This window comes from Urocitellus parryii, chromosome 1 (assembly GCF_045843805.1).
Source record: "Urocitellus parryii isolate mUroPar1 chromosome 1, mUroPar1.hap1, whole genome shotgun sequence".
NCBI lineage: Eukaryota > Metazoa > Chordata > Mammalia > Rodentia > Sciuridae > Urocitellus > Urocitellus parryii.
The window spans coordinates 273401470-273421382 of record NC_135531.1 but is presented as its reverse complement, the minus strand read 5'-3'; the positions used below and the strand labels follow the sequence as shown (position 1 = coordinate 273421382).

General features: G+C 41.2%; 1 protein-coding gene and 1 pseudogene across 1 annotated transcript; both read left to right on the top strand.

The window, feature by feature from the left end:
* The first annotated feature begins 7649 nt into the window (after positions 1 to 7649).
* Positions 7650 to 15249, top strand: Slc19a3 (solute carrier family 19 member 3). The gene is made up of 5 exons (XM_077795182.1): positions 7650 to 7799; positions 10524 to 11337; positions 12583 to 12775; positions 14340 to 14481; positions 15091 to 15249. Exons 1-5 carry the CDS (start codon positions 7650 to 7652, stop codon positions 15247 to 15249), a joined length of 1458 nt encoding a protein of 485 aa, XP_077651308.1.
* Positions 15250 to 18563: 3314 nt separating this feature from the next.
* On the top strand, positions 18564 to 18982 carry LOC113188098 (trafficking protein particle complex subunit 2-like protein; annotated as a pseudogene).
* Positions 18983 to 19913: the final 931 nt, after the last annotated feature.

The following is a 19913-nucleotide window of genomic DNA, read 5'->3' as shown; positions in this document are numbered from 1 at the left end:
AGAGGAAGAAGGGGCATTGTGACTGGGATTTGCAGCAGCTGGCAGCTGGAAAGAGCAGAAGTTCAATTTGAAGTCAGGACAACAATTCTGATTACAGAGAGAGATAAATTTAGCTCACAGGAGGAACAGGTAACCCATTCTCTCTGAATTAGTTTAAAGAGTGTTCTACTTGGCCAGACTTGCTAGACTTGTTAGCCTGTCCTAGCTTTGATTTATGGGTACTGTTTCCAATCTAAACTTTCTGGGACAGACCCAGATTCAAAGATCTTGCTCTGTTTTGTGATTATGTAGAAGTCTTGCCCTGTGCTGAAATTTGAGATTAACCTTCATAGTTGTTCCAGTAGGGAAGGTCCAAGTTGAGAGAGTTGTGTAGGGGGAAATGGTGCATTTGCTTAAAATGAGGAGTGAATCACATGTGGTATAGATACAGACTTTAAGTTTCATTGTTTCTAATTGTATATATCCTTGTAACTCTACCCCATCAAAACATAGACTATTTAATCAAACCCAAAGTTTCCCTCTTCAGTCAGTGACCCCCAATCTCAGAAATGATAATTCTGATATCAGCATAAAGTACTGTGGTTTTGCCTGGAGACTTGATACATATATAATCATACAGCTTGTCTTTTTTGTGTCTGGGTTCTTTTAGGAAGAATGGTGTTTAAGATTCATTTGTTCTGTTCCATGTATTAAATAATCTTTGTTGAGGTATGATTTGCATATAATAAACTGTACATTATAAGCATGCAGCATATGACTTTGGACAGCAGCTTGTAACCCTCTCTACAATCAAATACAGAGCATTTTATCACCCCCAAAAGTGTCTTGTGCTCTTTTGCAATCAGTTCTTTCCTACCTCTTACTCCAGGCAACAACTGATCAAGTTTTTATCATCATAGATTAGTTTTATTTGCTTTAGGACTTTATGTACATTTTTGTGTCTGGATTCTTTGGGATAATATCCTGTTTTCAATATTCACCCAAGTTTTTGAAGTAGTGCACTGTTTTTTTTTTTATTTCTCATTGCTATTAGTTGTTAATATACACCGTAATATGTACATTCCCCATTTAATGAACACTTCAGTTGCTTCTTGCTTTTTTTGCTGTTATGAATATACGAATTTTCTTGGATAGACTGAAAATAATTTTCCAAAGAGTTGTTTACCATTTTACATTCCCACAAGCAGTGTATACAAATTCAGTGGCTCAAAGTCTTTGCCAACATTTGGTTGCTTGTCTTTTTGTGCTTAGCCATTCTAGTGGTTGTGAGATGTTCTCATCATTTTATCATGTGATTCCTGATAATTTACTATATTTTATGAAGCATTAAGATCTTTTGCTCATCTTTTATTGTTGAATTTTAGGAATTCATTATTTATTTGGACACAGTTTTTTGTCTAATGTCAGCACTAAGTTTTAAGTGTGAACCTTCCCTTAACATGTTTTAAAGGGTATCTCTGGATGAATAGCTGTGAAATCCAATTGATAGCATAGTCCTGTCTCTCCCTCCCTCCCTCCCTCCCTCTCTCCCTCCCTCTCCTTCTTTTATGATTCATTCTTTAAGTTGTCTGGATTGCTAACCCAGGCCTCCTCCAGCAACTTGCCTTGAGTTAAGCAGACTGCAACTCTGCTTTATTTGGATGTTTTATTCAAAATTAAATTCTCTATTTTAGTAATAAGTTGATAAAAGGCATAATTGTTGTCATACTCTGCTATCAGCTAAAAGCAAATATTTTTATTTTTAGTAATCAGACTTTTAGTTTGCTTCTGTCTGATGAGAGGCTTGACTGGCAGTATGGAAAGCTGAAAATGTGGACTCCTTAGAAAATGTAACTACTAGGAAATATGCAGTGTTTGGTCATCTTCCCAGGTTGCTCTCACAAAGCTGAAACTCTTGGAAGTTCCTGAGTGGTAGGAATGTTTGTGTTTTTCACAATGACCCGTGGATAACACTGGATCTCTGCTAATGAGCTTATCTTAGAGTGAGGCCCCTGGAACTAGTCACTGGGGAGACCCAGTGATTACAGATTAAAGGGCTTGAATACCAGGAAGTGGGGGTGGGGGGGCTGGAGATCAAGGTCTGAAAACTCTTGAACCATAAGCATGGAAGAGCTGGTTTGCTGGACACAGATGCTGGTGGGTTGGCGCCCCTTGTAGGGAAGCATTGGAGCTCCATGGCCCCCATACCTCCTCCTGGCGTCCATCCTTCATCTGACTGTTCATTTATGTCCTTTGAAATAGCCCTTATAAAAAGCCAGCAAACCATCAGGTACAGTGGCACATGCCTGTAATCTCAGTGACTCCAGAGGTAGAGGCAGGAAGATGGTGAGTTCCAGGCCAGCCTGAGCAATTTAACAAGACCCTGTCTCAAAATAAAAAATTAAAAAATGAAAAGGGCTGGGATGTAGCTTAGTGGTAGAGCACCCCTGGGTTCAATCCTCAGTTCCAGGGAAGCAGGGGCAGGCAGTAAATATGTCCAGGGGAGTTCTTGGAACCATCACAGAAAATTAACTGAACTCAAGAAGGGAGTAGTGGGAGCCCAGTTTATAGCCAGTCTGTCAGAGGTATAGATGACAGCCTACTACTTGCAGCCTGGTGGGACTGAGTCCTTAACCTGGGGAATCCGACGCTATCTACTTTCTCCAGGTGGACAGCCTCAGGACTGGGTCGAATCAGCAGACACCCAGTTGGTGTCCAAAGTGTGCCTGGTGCGAGGGGAACACCTGCCACACCTGTGGCCACAGCATGATTCTGCCCTGTGCGCAGAAGGCAATAAAACAGCTGGCTTTTCCTTCGGAACACACTAAGGCTCCTTGTGTCTTGGGACAAGTGACATCTTTTGCATATGTCTGTGGCTCAGCTGCCCAAACCCTTTGGAATTTTGAGGCTGTAAGATTATTATTTTAAATGATCAAGCTGTTGCTCTCATTTGACTGCAGTAAAGCTCTGGGGAGGAATGTGAAGATGGGGTGCCCCTTCAGACACCCTGTCTCAGGGGGCTGGAGTGATTAGGGGAGAGGGGTTGGGCTGGAATTGGGTGGAGACTGGGGATTCTAGACAGTTTCCTTGAACGTTTTTGGCATCTGGGTTGATTCTGACAGTATCTTCTAACAAACATGGGGGGGGGGTTGAAGAAGAGATTCCTTTCCACTGTCCTCCTCTCTTGGAAAGACTCAGTCAGCTAAGGCTCCTCCTGGGTGGAAACCCTCCCCCACACAGGGCTTCTGGAAGCCCTCCTGTGATGCCAGTTTCTGCAGTTCTTGGCTTTTAATAGTTGCCTATTCCACACAAATGGAATACACCTAGAAATATCTGCAGCCATAGAGTTTTGTTGTGTATATAAACACATGTTACCTACGGGTTAGGAAATAAGACACTGTCCGTATCTGAAATTTAGATAAGGTGCAAGTTGACTTAAGTTCTCAATTAAGCACATATGCTTCCCCCAATACATACGTGGCCAACACCTGAAAATGTTTATGTGCACAAGTTGGGGAAGGGCATAATGTACACAATAACTCTGTAAGTTAAAGCTAACTAAAGGAAACTCAGCAGTGGAATTAGTAAATGTGCTCTAACCTTCTCTAGTAGCTCACTTCTGGGATCCTGGCAATGACATAGTGTGTTATGCTTCCTATTTTCAAAACAGAAGAAGAAAGATTTTTTCCCTCCATACCACAGAATTAAGATGGCCAATGAGTATATCTTGCAGTCAATGTAAGAATTAAGTGGCCAGGCACGGAGGCACACACCTGAAATCCCAGCAGCTCGGGAGGCTGAGGCAGGAGGATCATGTTCAGAGCCAGCCTCAGCAACTTAGTAAGGCCCTGAGCAACTCAGTGAGACCCTGACTCTAAGTAAAATACAAAAAAGGCCTGAGGCAGGGGCTCTGTGTTAAAGTGCCCCTGGGTTCAATCCCTGCCACCCAAAAAAAAAAAAAAGAGAGAATTATGTTAGTTTCAAATATGGTATTATTTCTTACTGAAAGGAAAAAACAACTAAAGGAAGTGGTTCAAAGTGGAAAAAAGTCAACAACATGGTAATAATTGGAAAAAAAGAGAAGAGAATAAAATGAACTCTTATACCAAGAAACTACAAGCATGTAAGAGGTGACATAAAAAGAAATCTTCCCACGGTAGATGAAAACAAAGTGGTGAGAAGCCACTCCAGGCAAACTTGAACCAAGTCAAATACAAAAAAAAAATCTTACATTTTATAGGAGAGAAAGAAAAAATCTGAGCCTCTTACAATAAAGTAGCATTAGATATCTTAGCAAGGAAATCATCATTCTTCTAAGAACAACAGGGAAGCAATAAAAATCTGTGGCCTTGTTTGGAAATGCCCAAAATAGACAGAGTTGGATATGGAATGGTAGGACACTAAGGTACCTGGTGGCAGAGCTGTGGCATCTTTCATAAGGTGAGAAACAGTTACTATTCTCCTGCAGCCAAAGGAGAAAGGAAAGCCAGAGGGAATAAGAATTGTGCTGGTTTTCACATCAGAGCTGGGACTTGGACTCAGTTTTTCTAATTCCAGCCTCACTAATCTTTCCTCTTACCTTATATCAAGAAAGCCCAGCAGTATCTGCAACATTCCAATTCCATTGTTTTATATTGTGTTTTTCAGACTGTGGTGTCAAAGAAATCCAGTGAGTTGTAAGCACACATTTTTTTTAAAAAAGAGGCAAAAAATAGTAATTATCAGAAGGCATTACAGAGTACAGTCAAGTTTTTTTCTGCAACTTTTGTTTGGGTTAACAAAATATAAACATACATATGTGGTCATAATATACACTCACATACTGTGGGATGCAGTCACTGGGTCAGAAGTAGCAGAAAGCCGGGTTCAGTGGTGCATGCTTTTAATTCTACCAACTCAGGAGGCTGAGGTAGGAGGATCAAAAGTTGAAGGCTAGCCTCAGCAACTTAGTAAGGCCCTGTCTCAAAATAAAAAATAAAAGGGGCTGGGGTATTTAGCTCAGTGGTAGAACAGCCTGGGTTCAATCCCAAGTGCTAAATAAAAATAAAAATGAAAGATGGTGATAGATATATAATGACTTCCATGTATTAGTGAGACCATAGGCTACAAGCTCCCCAGGAGAAGAGTTAATGATCTTGGTGAAGCCTATGTTGCTGACCCATTTTACAGATGAGAAACTGAACTGCAAGTTTCTTGCAGAATCGAGGATCTCCCTGGTCTTTCACTGATGAAACTTGAAAGAGAAGCTCACTCAGGAAAACCAGGCAGCACTTATTCTTATTCTCATTGGGGCAGGGGTCGGGGTTGGGGTAGTTATCCCTTCTGCAGTTCTGCTGTCCCCAGCTCCCATACCTTGCCTGTTCTTAACCAAGCAGTCTGGAGTTGTTGGTTTATTCCATTTATTCAGCGTCTTCCTTGAGGGCCTACCATGTATCAGGCACTGTTTGAGACACTCAGGGTGCAGTAGTGAACCGGACAATAGGCCCTGCCCTCCTGGGGCTCACACTCTAGGGGACATCTGTTATATTTTTCTGCTTGACCTTCTCAGCTATACCTAGATGGGCAGCAATATCCAGAGCGTAAGGAGACAGTTAAGGAATCCAGGGGCCTTCTGACAGCAGGCAGCCATGGGAGTAGTCCTAGGTCTCTGCGATACGTGGAGAAGATGACTTGGAGTTGGTTGTCCAATCCATGGTCAGCACAGATGGACAGAATGTTCCAGATGTGGAGTCAGCACATGCCACCCCATCAAGACCACCCTTCAAAAGATGACCTTAGTAATGGACTAGCGAGGATGCCCTTTCCTGTGAGAAGTTCCCAGCAAACCCAGCGGCATCCCAGGAAGAAGAGAAAGCCCATGATTTCTGGTGTGAGGGAATAAGCCAAGGACCGTCAACCCCGATTTGCCCTGGACAGAACTTTTACACTGTCATCACTGTTCACTGTTGTCACAATCCTGGTTCCAAAATCTGATCATCTTGTTCTCTACACTGTTTCTTAAAAAATGGTGTTTACCTTATTTAACTTAAGAGAAAAACTATGCATCTGTTTGGAGCCACGTTGTGACAAAGCTGGGTAGGTGACAAGCTGTGGCGTGACTCAGCAAGATCCTATGCCTGGACACCTGGAGTTCCACCCAGAAGACTAGTTCTTCTGGAAAAGCACCCTTTTACCTCTCTCTGGCCCACTTTCAAACCTTCATAGCCTCTGGAAGCTCTCTAGATTAAGCCACACATGTGATTAAGCCACAAACATGTGGACATGTTTGTGAAAACATTTCCTTTCCTCACTGTGAAAACAGGGTTTCATTATTAACCCCCTGCAGCAGAGGGGAGGGGCCATAGGAGTGAGGCCAGTGGAGTGGGGGGAGCATCCTAATGGGAGCTGGGGACCCCTGGCTTCAGGACTTGACCATGTGGTTTGAATGTAGTCATTGAACATCACGGATTTTCTATATAGTCAACTCAGAATTTGGGGAAATGATGTATTTTATAGTTGCTATGAGGCTTTGATAAGATAATACACAGAAAAGCATCCTACAACAGGTTAGTTTCCTTCTTATGAATATTCTCAGAAGTTAACCACAATCAGGACCACCAAAAATACAACTAAGCTGAATCTCAAACATGAAGGCATAGGAATGAGTATTCTTACACACACTGTAATTATCAAGACAAAAAAAAACAAATGTTTTCAAGTTCAGCCAACATAAAATAAGGCTAGTTTTGTTTGTTTGCTGTGTGATGACAAATGAGAGCCTCTTGTGTTATATGTCTGAAGTTTGAATTTCAGGTAATTTCTGTGCTAGGAAAAAGTATAAAGTATTAATTGACTACCTGCCCATATTGAGTGGTGTGAAACCGCAGGATTCCAGAAGAGCCCAGTTATGATGAAAAGTAGAAGAGCTAGAGGTATGGCCAGTGGTGGTGGGCTTGCCCAGCATTCACAGCCTCAGTGCCCCCCCAAAATAAAATACAAATAAAAAAGTAATAGCCTACCAGTGACAAAAGTCAGCAAGTCAGGTCTTTGTCCAGTTTAATCTTTTAACTGAAGAATTATAAATTCTTAGAAGATGGGACATACCTAACAAATATCTTGGGTATTTATTCTGTGTCTAGCAAAATGCTAGGCAAGCACAGTCGGCTGGAGAGGTGAATGCATGAATAAACAAATGCTGCCCTTGTGCTGACAGTCTCGGAATCTCTACCCAGTGGAGTGGGCAGGGAGTGGAAGGTTGGAGTAGTTCCACCTGTTCTCTTGGAACTGCTTTACCTGGCCCATGTACACCAGTCCATTGGCTAGCGCTTTCCTTAGGTTCATTCCTGTGTTGGAACACTGCTTGTCAATAACTACTAGCTACTTATAACCATTATTGCTTCCCTCAGTGATAATTAAAAAGAAGTTAATTGACAGAGGAGGGCATGACTGACTCACCTGAGCAACATTTGAGAACACCTATTCATTATTCACTTTTTTGTTTCAACACAAATGGATGAAACTCTAGCCTTTCATAAAACATGTAGAGGGTCCCCAGATGGAGTTCAGAGATAGAACAGTTGCTTTTCATGCATAAGGCTCTGGTTTTGATCCCCAGCACCTCCAAAAAAAAAAAGGAAAAAAAAGGAAAGAAAAAAAGAAATTACTTAATTTTTGTTTCCATTTGATTAGCCATGGATTGTTTGAGAACTTCACGGAGCAATTCCTGGATTTATCCCACTGTGATCCTCTGTTTATTTGGATTTTTCTCCATGATGAGACCCTCAGAACCATTCCTTATCCCATATTTATCTGGACCAAATAAAAACCTGACCAGCACAGAGGTAAGTTAATACACATACATATCTTAATGGACTTCAGTTTTACAGGACTTGAACAAGGACATAGGTCTCATTTAATTTGAAAACCTCAGTGAGTTCCATTTTCATAGTACTTGTCACACAATGGAGTTATGCTTCCTCCTCACATTTGCAAAACTGGGCAGCCAAGCATATTACCTGTATAATAGTCCTGACATTAGTCTCAATGCATAGGAACCTTTCAGATCTTTATTGACTTTATTACACTTACCCTAAAAAAAAAAAAAAAGTCAATTCTAAGCACAGGCTCTAGTCCTAGTGAACTGGAAGGCTGCTGGGTATAAACAATATCTAATAGAAAATTTAAATATAATTATGCATCACATAACAAAGCCATCGAAGAATCTACATGATGGTGGTCCCATAAGATTGCAACAGAGCTGAAAAGGCTGAAAACTTCCTTTCATCTAGTGATGCCATAGCCAACTTAAGTCACAGCACAATGCATTACTCTTGTGATTGTATCAATGTGAGTATCAACAAATCTACCACACTGCCATGCATATAAAAATATAATGTGTATAATTGTGTACCATATATAGTATATGTATTTTTTCTTCCTTCCTTCCTTCCTTCCTTCCTCCCTTCCTTCCTTCCTTCCTTCCTTTCTTTCTTTTTGCTGTGGATTAAACCCAAGGTGCACTTCCGCTTACCTATATCCCCAGCCCTTTTTCTTAAATTTATTTATTTATTTTTGTAGTAGTAGATGGACATCATGCCTTTATTCAATTTGTTTATTTCTGTATGCGGTGCTAAGTCTCAAACCCAGTGCCTCGCATGTGCTAGGCAAGTGCTCCACCACTGAGCCACAGCCACAGCACCCCCCCAACCCTTTTTTTTTATTATTTATCGTGAGTGAGGCTCTCACTAAGTTGCTCAGGCTAGCTTCAAACTTGAAAGTCAGTGAGATCACAGGCATGTGTGTGATGCCTGGCTATAACAATTCTTCTTTTTAAAAAAAAATCTTTATATATTTTCATGTGGTGCGAGGCAAGCACTCTACCATTGAGCTACAGCCCCAGCCCTAATACTTCTTAATAATAATAAATGACTTCCTGGTTTATGCATTTACCACTTTGTGGTTTTTAATCACTGTTTTAGAATGTAGTCCTACTTGTAACAAGACAAGTATGGAACAGCATGCCCAGGACCACCAGCAGCAGCCTCCTACATCTTTATTGCTTGTGGGTGTTTACGTATCTCCTGTTTGCCGCCATCTCTTGACCACATCTTTTTCTCTTGAATGTAATTTAATCTCCTGGTATTTTGTTCATCATGGCCTGGGAGCAATAGGCTATACCATATATACGACATACCTAGGCATGTAGTAATCTATGCCATCTGGGGTTGTGTAAGTACACAAAGAAAATTGCTCAATGAAAAGTGCTCAGTGATGCATTTTTCAGAATATGTCCTCATTGTTAAGTGACACATTCCATATTTCTTTAGGTTGTTATTCAGTTTTAAAACTATTTAATAGGGATTGCAGTTGTGGCTCAGTGATAGAACTCTTGCCTAACTTGTATGAGGTTTGGGGTTCTATCCTCAGCACCACATAAAAATAAATAAAATAAAGGTATTGTGTCCACATACAACTAAAAACAATTTTTAAAAAATTATTTAGCAGCAGGTGAGACATTAACAGCTTTCTCTCCCAGCACTCCCTCCTTCCCTAGAAAGCCAAATTCTCTTACTTAAAAGATCTGTCTCACTGGACTTGGGTGGCACATGCCCATAACCCAGCAACCTGGAAGGGAAGCAGGAAGGTGGCAAGTTCAAAGGCAGCTTCAGCAACTTAGTGAGACCTAAATAATTTAGCAAGATCCTGTCTTAAAATAAAAAGAGCTGGGGATGTAGCTCAGTGGTTAAGCTCCCCTGAGTTCCATTCCCAGTACCCTCTCCCCAAAAAGATTCTTTTTCTTTAAAATGAATGCAACCAGAAAATGTCCCCACCGGCTAGAAAAGTATCCTGGGCTGGTTTTACCACCTCCAGCCACAGCCATGAAAACGTTATGGGTGGCTCCACCAAGAGGGCTGATTGGTGCGGGTTTACTGGTGGTGAGGTGGCAGGGCTGAAAAGCAAGCCTGTTCTGTAAAATCACTTGCGGTGAAGGTTTCAGTACCCCCAAGCAATTCGGCAACAAAGGAGCCAGAGATGGTAGTCACACCTGTAATCCCAGTGAGTCATGACCCGTAGACAAGAGGATCACAAGTTCAAGGCCAACCTTCTGAATTTAGAGGGACCTCAAAAGTAGTGTGCATCTGGGTTTAATCCCTAATACTAAAAAAAAAAAAAAAAAAAAAACAGGAATTTTTTTTTAAGACTTGGAAAACCAAAGGGGCAGGGGTAGCTTTTTAACTAATACACTTAACTGTACATATTAATAAAACTTAAATTTACTATAAAATAAAATTCTGATTGCCCACTCTCCCAATATATTCTCCTGGGACAGTGTAAGTATATAAGTTAGGTAGGATTCCCCCCACCTTTCTTTGGTGGAGGGAAAGGTTCTGGTTGCTTTTGGACCCCCGTGGGAAAGGGGAATATCTTTTAGAGGTTACCTTAAAAATCTGTTTTCAATCATGTGATTCCACAAGAATATCTGGTGAGCTACGGAATGTGAGGTACTCACTGCAGGTCCCCTAGAGATGGCCGGGCTCATGGTCACACTGTGTCTCACTTTGCAGATCACCAACGAGATCCTTCCTGTTTGGACCTACTCTTACCTGGTGCTGCTGCTCCCCGTGTTTGTCCTCACTGATTACGTCCGCTACAAGCCGGTCATTGTCTTACAGGGGATAAGCTTCATCGTCACCTGGCTGCTGCTCCTGTTTGGCCAAGGAGTGAAGATCATGCAGCTGGTTGAATTTGTCTATGGTCTGGTGTCGGCCACCGAGGTGGCCTACTATGCCTACATCTACAGTGTGGTCAGCCCAGAGCACTACCAGAAGGTGAGCGGCTACTGTCGGAGTGTCACGCTGGTGGCCTACACAGCGGCCTCGGTGCTGGCCCAGCTCCTGGTTTCCCTGGCAAACGTGTCCTACTTCCACCTCAATGTCATCTCCTTGGCCTCTGTCTCCATGGCTTTCTTCTTCTCACTCTTTCTGCCAATGCCCAAGAAGAGCATGTTTTTCCACGCAAAACCCAGCAAACAAGCTTCTCAGAAGACACCAGGACAGACTGCCATCCCAGAGGAAGCCCTTAGAGGTGACGAAGCAGCCCACCAAGAAGCAGGCAGCCTTCCCAGGCATGGGGAGGAGAGCCAGGCCAGCAGCCCCAAGCCCAAACATGAGGCTTTGAGGAGCTGCGTGCAGTGGTTCCAGGATCTGCGGGAGTGCTACTCCTCAAAGCGTCTTTTCTACTGGTCCCTGTGGTGGGCTTTTTCCACAGCGGGTTTTAACCAGGTTTTGAACTATGTGCAGATCCTGTGGGATGACAAGGCCCCATCCCAAGATTCCTCCATCTATAATGGAGCAGTAGAAGCTATTGCAACATTTGGAGGTAGGTAAACATCACTTTATCTTCCTTTGATGGGCTACATTTTAAATTCATTTCTCCAAGTACTAAACATTTCCAGAGTGGTAAATAATTAGCTCTGTTCAGAAGCATGCTATTTTTTTTCCAAGATTGGAATATTCTGGAAAAATGGGAGTATCATAACCTTTTACTTAATATTTGGGTATAGGTAAAAGTAATTCGAGATCTCAGACCTTAGAACCAAATAAATTGTTATTGAATTCCTCAGGCTCCATTTCATCATTTGGACAAGTGATGTAGTATTCCTTGTTCTTTCAGAATTGTTTTTAATATCAAAAGGAAAAAGATTTGCCTAATTAATGAGTTTTTATTAATTATTTTTGAAAATTCATTAAGGCTTCCAAAAACTCACTGAAAGAGTCTTGTCAATGATCTAACTAGTACTCATCCCAGCAATCCTATACACCACCAATTTTTAAAAGTAGTTTTATGTTTTTTTTAAAAAAATAATAAGACTTGGAAGAGGTGTGAGAGTCAAGACTCTAATATCAGAGAGAAATCTGCCTTTGAAGTTTTTTATACAATAAATATTTACAGCCTTGCAAATGGAAACTTAAATGTCAAATGAGGCTTTGAAGATATTTTTTAGGAAGTGAGGTTTTTCCACACCCTCATCTAAAAAGTTTCAGAAAACTCATGTGGTCTTTGTTTTGTTATTGTCTATCTTTGGGGGACTTCAGTGTCACTCCTGAAAACCAAAACTGTGCCCAAATTGGCTCATTGGAATGATTGCTCCTACCTTCCAAATTCTTGGAGGAAATACTCCTTTGTAGATATGGCCCATTCTTAGATAACATATGGGAAAATTAATTCATCAATTTCCAGTCTTTTGAAACTTAAATGCCTTTCACTTTGTTAAGGAGAACCACAATTACTAACCCTAATTACCATCAATTATCCAATCTCTTGTCGATTATCCAATCTTCCTGCTGTGAGTAGGAATGTTTTTGGACCCTCTGCCTAGTCTAATGCCTGGTATGTTATAGATACTAATTTAAAGTGTATGACGAAGTAACTGAGAAATAGGAAATGAAAAGAGAAGAAAACCTGGATGAATAAGGATAGATCTTCATTCAGATAGATCACATAATTTTGGTGAAAGCAATGTATTCATCTTTCAGAATTGCTCAAGAACCAAGTGTTTGAGGTGTGTGGATGGTTTCTGTGTGCAAAGTCAGTGTGTTGATCTTCCCCGTGTTTTGTTTTCAGGGGCCCTGGCTGCCTTCGCAGTGGGTTATGTGAAAATCAACTGGGATCTCCTGGGGGAGCTGGCTCTGGCCATCTTCTCCACGTTCAGCGCAGGGTCTCTGCTCCTCATGCATTACACACTCAGCATCTGGGTGTGCTACACTGGCTATTTGGTGTTCAAGTCCAGCTATATGCTTCTCATAACCATAGCAGTGTGAGTATTACAAAGCATTTTTTCCTCTCTTTTATTCCTGAAGTTCCTCTGAGAACTTCAGAAGGATTTTAATCAATTGCAATATTGAATGTAATTGCAATATTAAAACACAATATTGCAATCAATTGTGACATTTAATGATTGCAATATTTACTTGCAATATTAAATTTAATTGCAATATTAAAACTACTTAATTTTAAACCCAATGCAACCAAGTCATCTTTCCGTTTAACCATTTGTTATCTGAATATTGCTCAGATTAGTCATTCAGGAAAAAAGTTCTGCTACCTTCTAAATCAAAAGCAATGATACATTGTCTGGTTTCAATGATTTTTTTTTAATTTCTTCGTGATAAAACAGAAGCAATGGTACATTATCAGGGTTTTATTTTTTATTTCCAACAATTTTCCATAACAAGGTGTAATGTAAATGCTGAAGTTTAGATTTCATCCCTAATCTCATTTAGCTGCTTTAGTAATTCCAAGCACATACTTTTCTGTGAACCAAATATTCTCGGGAAATTTCTAAAAAATTGAATACTGAAATAAAGTAGATAAAAATATTAAAAGAAACGTGTGGTTGCCCTGATACATGGAACCAAATGGTATTTAATTATTTCTCTAAGAAGATCTCTGGGATATAGAATTTCCTATAATCTTTGCATTTTTTTCAGAGAGATGTTTTAGAAAATGACTAAAGAATGATATGGTTCATATAAGTATAGTTAAAGCTGGATACAGGAAATGTGCTTTAATAGTAACTAAAGAGATGAGAAACCCTTGAATTTCAAGGTGCATGAAAAAAAGTTGAAGCAACTTTATCAGGTTGATTTGTTTTTAACTTGTGAAAAGTCTTTGATAAACAATTGAGGAGACATTGAGTTAGAGCTGCAGGAAAAGCATCATGGGACAAAGGAAGGAGAAGAAACAAGTTGGCAAGTTTATTTTCCCCTGTGTTGCCCTGGCTTAATGGATAAACTCTTGTCTGGAGGTTTTCGTTGTTGTTTTTTAAGGTGAAGACTTTAAGATAGGATTCCATTTTTTCTTTACATAAAAAAAAATTCAAAGTCCAAAGCCTTTCACCTGTATTTCAACGAATATAGTAAGAGTTTAAAAATCTATATAAATACAGATTAAATTCAGATTTACTCAATTGTACAAGCACTCAAGGTCTGGATCTTCCAAAGAATAATTGATATACCAAACTTTGTCCATGCCAGCAATTAGCAGTAAACAGATAATACTAAAGAAAAAAAAATTTACTGGGAAACAGTATCTAAGATCAGATGACAGCCAATATTCTTATGTTATGAGAATTTAAGACACTCAGGAACTCAGGATTAATTTCTGGCAAGCACTAAGTTGGATAGGAGGACTTTTCCCATGTTATCCTTAATTCAGCCTTTAATGATATTTAATTCCTTTGCTCTGCCTGTCCGTGTATACTGAGGGATTTAGACAAGAAGTACAATTAACAACACTGTGTTCTCTCCAGTTGCTAGCTTTTGAAGGTAAGACTCTTCTGTATCTTGTGGTTAAAATACTTGTCTGACATCTCATGGTAGATTTCAGATCGCGGTGAACCTAAGTGTGGAGCGCTATGCCCTGGTGTTCGGAATGAACACCTTTATTGCCTTGTTGATTCAGACTGTCATGACTGTGATTGTGGTGGATCAGAGAGGGCTCAACCTGCCAGTCACCATGCAGGTAAGCTCCAGGACTTCTGTTTTCCTTCTCATGTAGTTGCTGGGAATGTAGAATAACTAGGTTGCCTCCAAAGTTCTTCAACAGCTAACAATATTTTGATTTCTTAAATTCCTTGGCTAGGCAAACTTAAAAACACATGATTCCTTAATTATATTATAACACCATGAAGGTCGATATTTACCTGGGTAAGGGAGGTAAGAAGTAGCCTTGGGGTCTTAAATTCTTCCTTACAGACACTGCACATAAGTCAGGCCTGGTGGCACAAGCCAAGAGTTTGAGACATAGCACAAAACACTATTCCAGCCTCCAAACATGGACCCCTAGATAAATCGGTAGGATGTAATGTGCTTTCACTATTGATAACAGCAGCTGGGATTTGAGTTTAGACAATCTGCCTCCAAACCAGTGACTCCCTATCCCTGAATTGCTTATATTTTCACACTTGATTCTTCTAAGATAGAAGAGTGGATTGTCTAATCAACATGACCCATCCTCAGATCCTGGGTCTCAGTTTCCCCATCATCCAAGCAAGCTGACAGCATCATTCCACGATGTCAATGACATAGGTGGTCAGATTTTATATGTGGCTGATTATTCGTTTTTCTCCAGTTTTTAGTTTACGGGAGTTATTTTGCAGTCATCGCTGGCATTTTCCTGATAAGAAGCATATACATCCTCTACTCTGCCAAATGCCGAAAGGAAGGACAGAGCCCAGCTCGGCCACAACCAGAGGAACCCAGGAACATGGGCATGGCGACAAAGCTCTGACCTTATTACATCAGCTGTGGTGGTTTTCAAATCAGTGAATGGAAAGGCAGGATTTTGAGAAGGAGAGCTTGAGATGGGCGGCCACACATCGACACGGTCTGCAACTATGGGCTCCAGGGAGCCTTTTCAAAACCACAACACAAGCTCAGCTTTGAAGCAGATGTCTGTGAGCCCAGCTGAGCTGTGTGTAGTCAGCAGGACTCATCACAGGCGAACAGCCCATGTTGGGGACCCCCTTGAATAGCAGTAACTGGAAATTCTTATTCCAGTCACTTGTAAGAACATGCAAACGGCATGGAAACCAACCATAATCTTGGAGGTGATGTTCCTGTTATTGAGCACTTATACCAACTGTGCTGACCTCGTTGCTTGGCTTAGATGCTCATCAGATCTAAGTATTCAACACCTGGGGCATTGTCTTGTCTGGTGAGCCATTTTTCTTCCTCTTCCCGTGAGTATGTCTCTGTTTCAATTCTGCAGTTCTCTGAGAGAACAACAAGATCTGGTCCCATTTCTGAGGGCTGCTCTTGGACTTTGAAAACAGTATTATTCACAAGCAATGATTTGATGATTTTGCCAATTTAATTTTTTTCATAATTATTTTTTATTTTGTGCTCTGCTGAGATTTTGTGTTGAAACTCTACCTCAGGAATAGCTCTGTATACCCCTGCATGTCGAGGGGAAGATAGTCACATCAATTCTCAGTGGCCTGGGAGAGGCAGGGAGCCTCCTCCCCACCATGACCCCAGATAGATGTGGTAACGCTGCATCAGTGGGATATCTAAAATAGAACACTGTACAGGGAATTTCCAGGGGGTTTCTAACAGTATATATATATATATATATATATATAAACTTGGGGGAATTAAACACCTAATTTGTATTTATTTATTATTTTTTTATTTTTTGGTGCTGGAAATTTGAACCCATGGCTTCCTACAGGCTAAACGTGAGATCTACCACCGAGCTATACCCCCATCCCAGAAACACTTAATTTTTAAAAGGCAGAGCTTGTGCTAAATAAAGTGCATTTAAATTTTTTAAAGAGACCAATTTTGTTGTTGTTGGAATTCTGCTATAAGTTATCTGAACATAATCACTACTTGGAACTTACAGTGGAGACTGTGTTGAGCAGTCAGACATTGGGAATAAAGAACACTGAAGCAAGATTTTATTTCAAACACACTTCATTACAAATCTCAAAACTCATTCACTAAACTGAAAATAATATTCAGTCCCAAACTCAACACAGCAGTTCCCCTTATCCAGTTTCGCTTTCCCTCATTTCAGGCAGGTCAGCTACAGTCTGGTAGGTAGAAAATTCCAGAATTGAACAATTCTTCATACACTAAATGCGTATGAATGGTGTTCCAAGTAGCATAAATCCTGGTCTTCTCTCTGTCCTGCCTGGGATGTGAATCAGCCCTTTGTCCAGCACATCCATGGAACTCACCCAGTAGTCACTCTCCCAGAATTATCCTATCATCATGACCTCAGGTATAAAAGGGTTTGGGAAAGTAATTCAGTTTCATGAAACATTACCAAACTGATTTCTAATGAGGACATTATAATTGTCAATCTGCTCACCTGCCATTTCAATCCTGGATCACAGCCAAAATATACAAAGCCTACCTTGGGTTATTCGTATAGTAATCATGTATTTCTGTTGTTGTTGTTCTTTTATACATGACAGTAGAATGTATTTCGACATATCATACATACTTACAATATAACTTCTCATTCTTGTGGTTGTATATGATGTAGAGTTACATTGGTTGTGTGTTCATATATGAACAAAGCAAAGTTATATCCAGTTCATTCTACTGTCTTTCCCATTCCCATCCCTCCATACTTGCCCCCATTTTTCCCCTCAATCAGGTGAACTTCCCACTCCTCCCTCCCCCCCAGCCTACTGTGAGTCAGCATCCACATATCAGAGAGAATATTCAACCTTTGGATTTGGGGGGTCAGCTTATTTTACTTAGCACGATAGCCTCCAGTTCCATCCACTTACAGGCAAATGCCATAATTTCATTCTTTTTTTTATGGCTGAGTAATATTCAGTGTGTATGTGCACCACATTTTCTCTATCAATTTATCTATTGAAGGGCACCTATATTGGTTCAAGAGCTTAGCTACTGTGAATTGAGCTGCTATGAATATGGATGGCTGTGTCACTATAGTACCCTGATTTTAAGTCCTTTCGCTACATGCCAAGGAATGGGATAATTGGGTCAAGGATTTTCCATTCCAAGTTTTCTGAGGAATCTCTATACTGCTTTTCCAAGTGGTTGTACCAATTTGCAGTCCCACCAGCAATGTAGGAGTGTACTTTTTTTCCCACATCCTCGCCAACATTTATTGTTACGTGTATTCTTTATAACTGCCGTCTGACTGAAGTGAGATGAAATCTCAGTGTAGTTTTAATTTGCATTTCTCTACTTGCTAGTGATGTTGAACATTTTTCCATATATTTGTGGACAATTCCTATTTCTTCTTTTGTGAAGTGTCTGTTCAGTTCCTTAGCCCATTTATTGATTGGGTTATTCATTGGTCCTGCAAGCAGCCAGATTGGAGGGGGAGAGGGAGATCCTGGGGGTTTCCACAACCAGTTGTCCCCTGTGTAAACCTCTTTCCATGTTTGATTTTCCCCTGGCCACTTGGGCTCACTGTGTCTTGTGTAGTGGGGGTTGACCAGGCCTGTATTTCAGGCCAACCTTGGATTTGCCGGAATCAGCTCCCGCAGCTGGCCTGTACTGTGGCTGCAGAATGATTCCTTCCTCTGTCCTCTGCACGCCACCTGGAGAGATGGCAGCTTCTCTCCCACACAAGGATAATGCCCAAGCAGTTTAGTCGGGCAATGTCCTTGATCTCTCCATACCCAGATGAGCCTCTGGCCTCCTAAACATTCAGGTTCCTTTCCTTCCCTTATCTGTCCACTATTCTCATGGAGGGACCACTCCTTTCTAACCAGGCTGAGACAGCAGCTGTACCGCTGGGGATTTCTCCTTTATGTTATTATATCAAACCTTCTGAGTCCCTGATCTGCTTTGAATGTCCAGTTTTAAATTCTAGTAAATCTCCCTGCCCTTTTGTTGTTGTTGTTTACCCACCTTGCTGAGAAGCTGCCTGTCTGCTTTCTTGGTTTCACTCCATGGATCAGCCAGGAAAGTGACCTCCTCTAATCTGCCATCTTGAAAACTGATGTAATCATCTTTTTACATAGATTTTTCTCTGTGAAAGAACAACTGTATCTGAGATAGAGGTGTGACCTCAAAGACGTATGAATACATAATGCTTATTTTGCACTTATGATGGTGGTGTGTATCGCAGTGATTGCCAAGGAGAATTACCCTCTGTACATCCACAGCACCCCCATGGAGAATGAGCTGAATTCCACTACATGGTGCACACCTCCGTGGATGTGGCGGATGAGAAGATCTCCACCCTGGGGAAGGCCCTGGTGAACCAGAGGGAGCCCTACCTGAGCCTGCTCTACCCAATAGAGGACTATAAGGCATACGGCTATGTGACCAACTCCAAGGTGAAGTTTGTCATTGTGGTAGATTCCTCCAACACAGCCCTTCGAGACAATGAAATCTGCAGCATGATCTGGAAGCTGCATAGCTTCTGCACAGACATGGTGTGCAACCCCTTCTACAACCCTGGAGACCGCATCCAGTCCAGGGCCTTTGACAAAGTGGTGACGTCTATAATGATCCAGGTGTGCTGAGCAGAACTCTGCACTGAAGAGACACAGCCTGTGCAGAACTGTGCTTTTGCCATTTCTATCCTGAGTGTTAGGACCTGCCCTAGGGGCTGGGTGGGGCTTGGCTTGGTGCCTCTCCACTAAAGGCCTTTCAAGGTGAAAAAGAAAAAAAAAGGCTGACTTTCTTTTAATCTCCATAAATAAGATTAAGTGGGCTTCATGTAGTCTTACCTGATCATCTCTCTGTACATACAAAAAGAAGACAGAAGTAGGTGGTTGAGATCTGAAACATTCCAAGGCTTTGCTTGTATCTGAGATTGTAGGGTCTGACCTTGGTCTTTCAAATGGTCCTATTACCCTTGACAGAAAAAGTCTCACAAGGTAAAGGAAGTCTTTAATAAAGATACTGCCCGCTAGAGAGGCACGTGTTCTGTTTTGAAGTCATATCACTATGTTTTAACAACGTTACAAGGTACATTATCCACTCCTAGGATTTGTCCCAATAATCTGAAGACCCCTGAAATACAAATGGGAGAAGATAAGGTGCTACAGCATTTCACTAACTTTGAAATAGAAATGTCACTTATATCAGTTTTGTGGAACTGACTGCCTGTCAGGGGAGCATAAGAAATGTGCCCCCTCGGGCTGGGGATGTGGCTCAAGTGGTAGCGCGCTCGCCTGGCATGCGTGCGGCCCGGGTTCGATCCTCAGCACCACATACAAACAAAGATGTTGTGTCTGCCGAAAACTAAAAAATAAAATATTAAAAAAAAAAAAGAAATGTGCCCCCTTTTCCAGATACTGTTCCCCTACCTCAAATCACCCTTCTTTGTATGAGTGATCATCCACTTGCCCTGTTACCACCAAAATAAGAAAACACTCTGCTCAACTTGATTAGTGTGTGTTAAACGAGCAGGTGTGTCACTTTCAGGTACAGAATCCAGGTAAAGCAGAG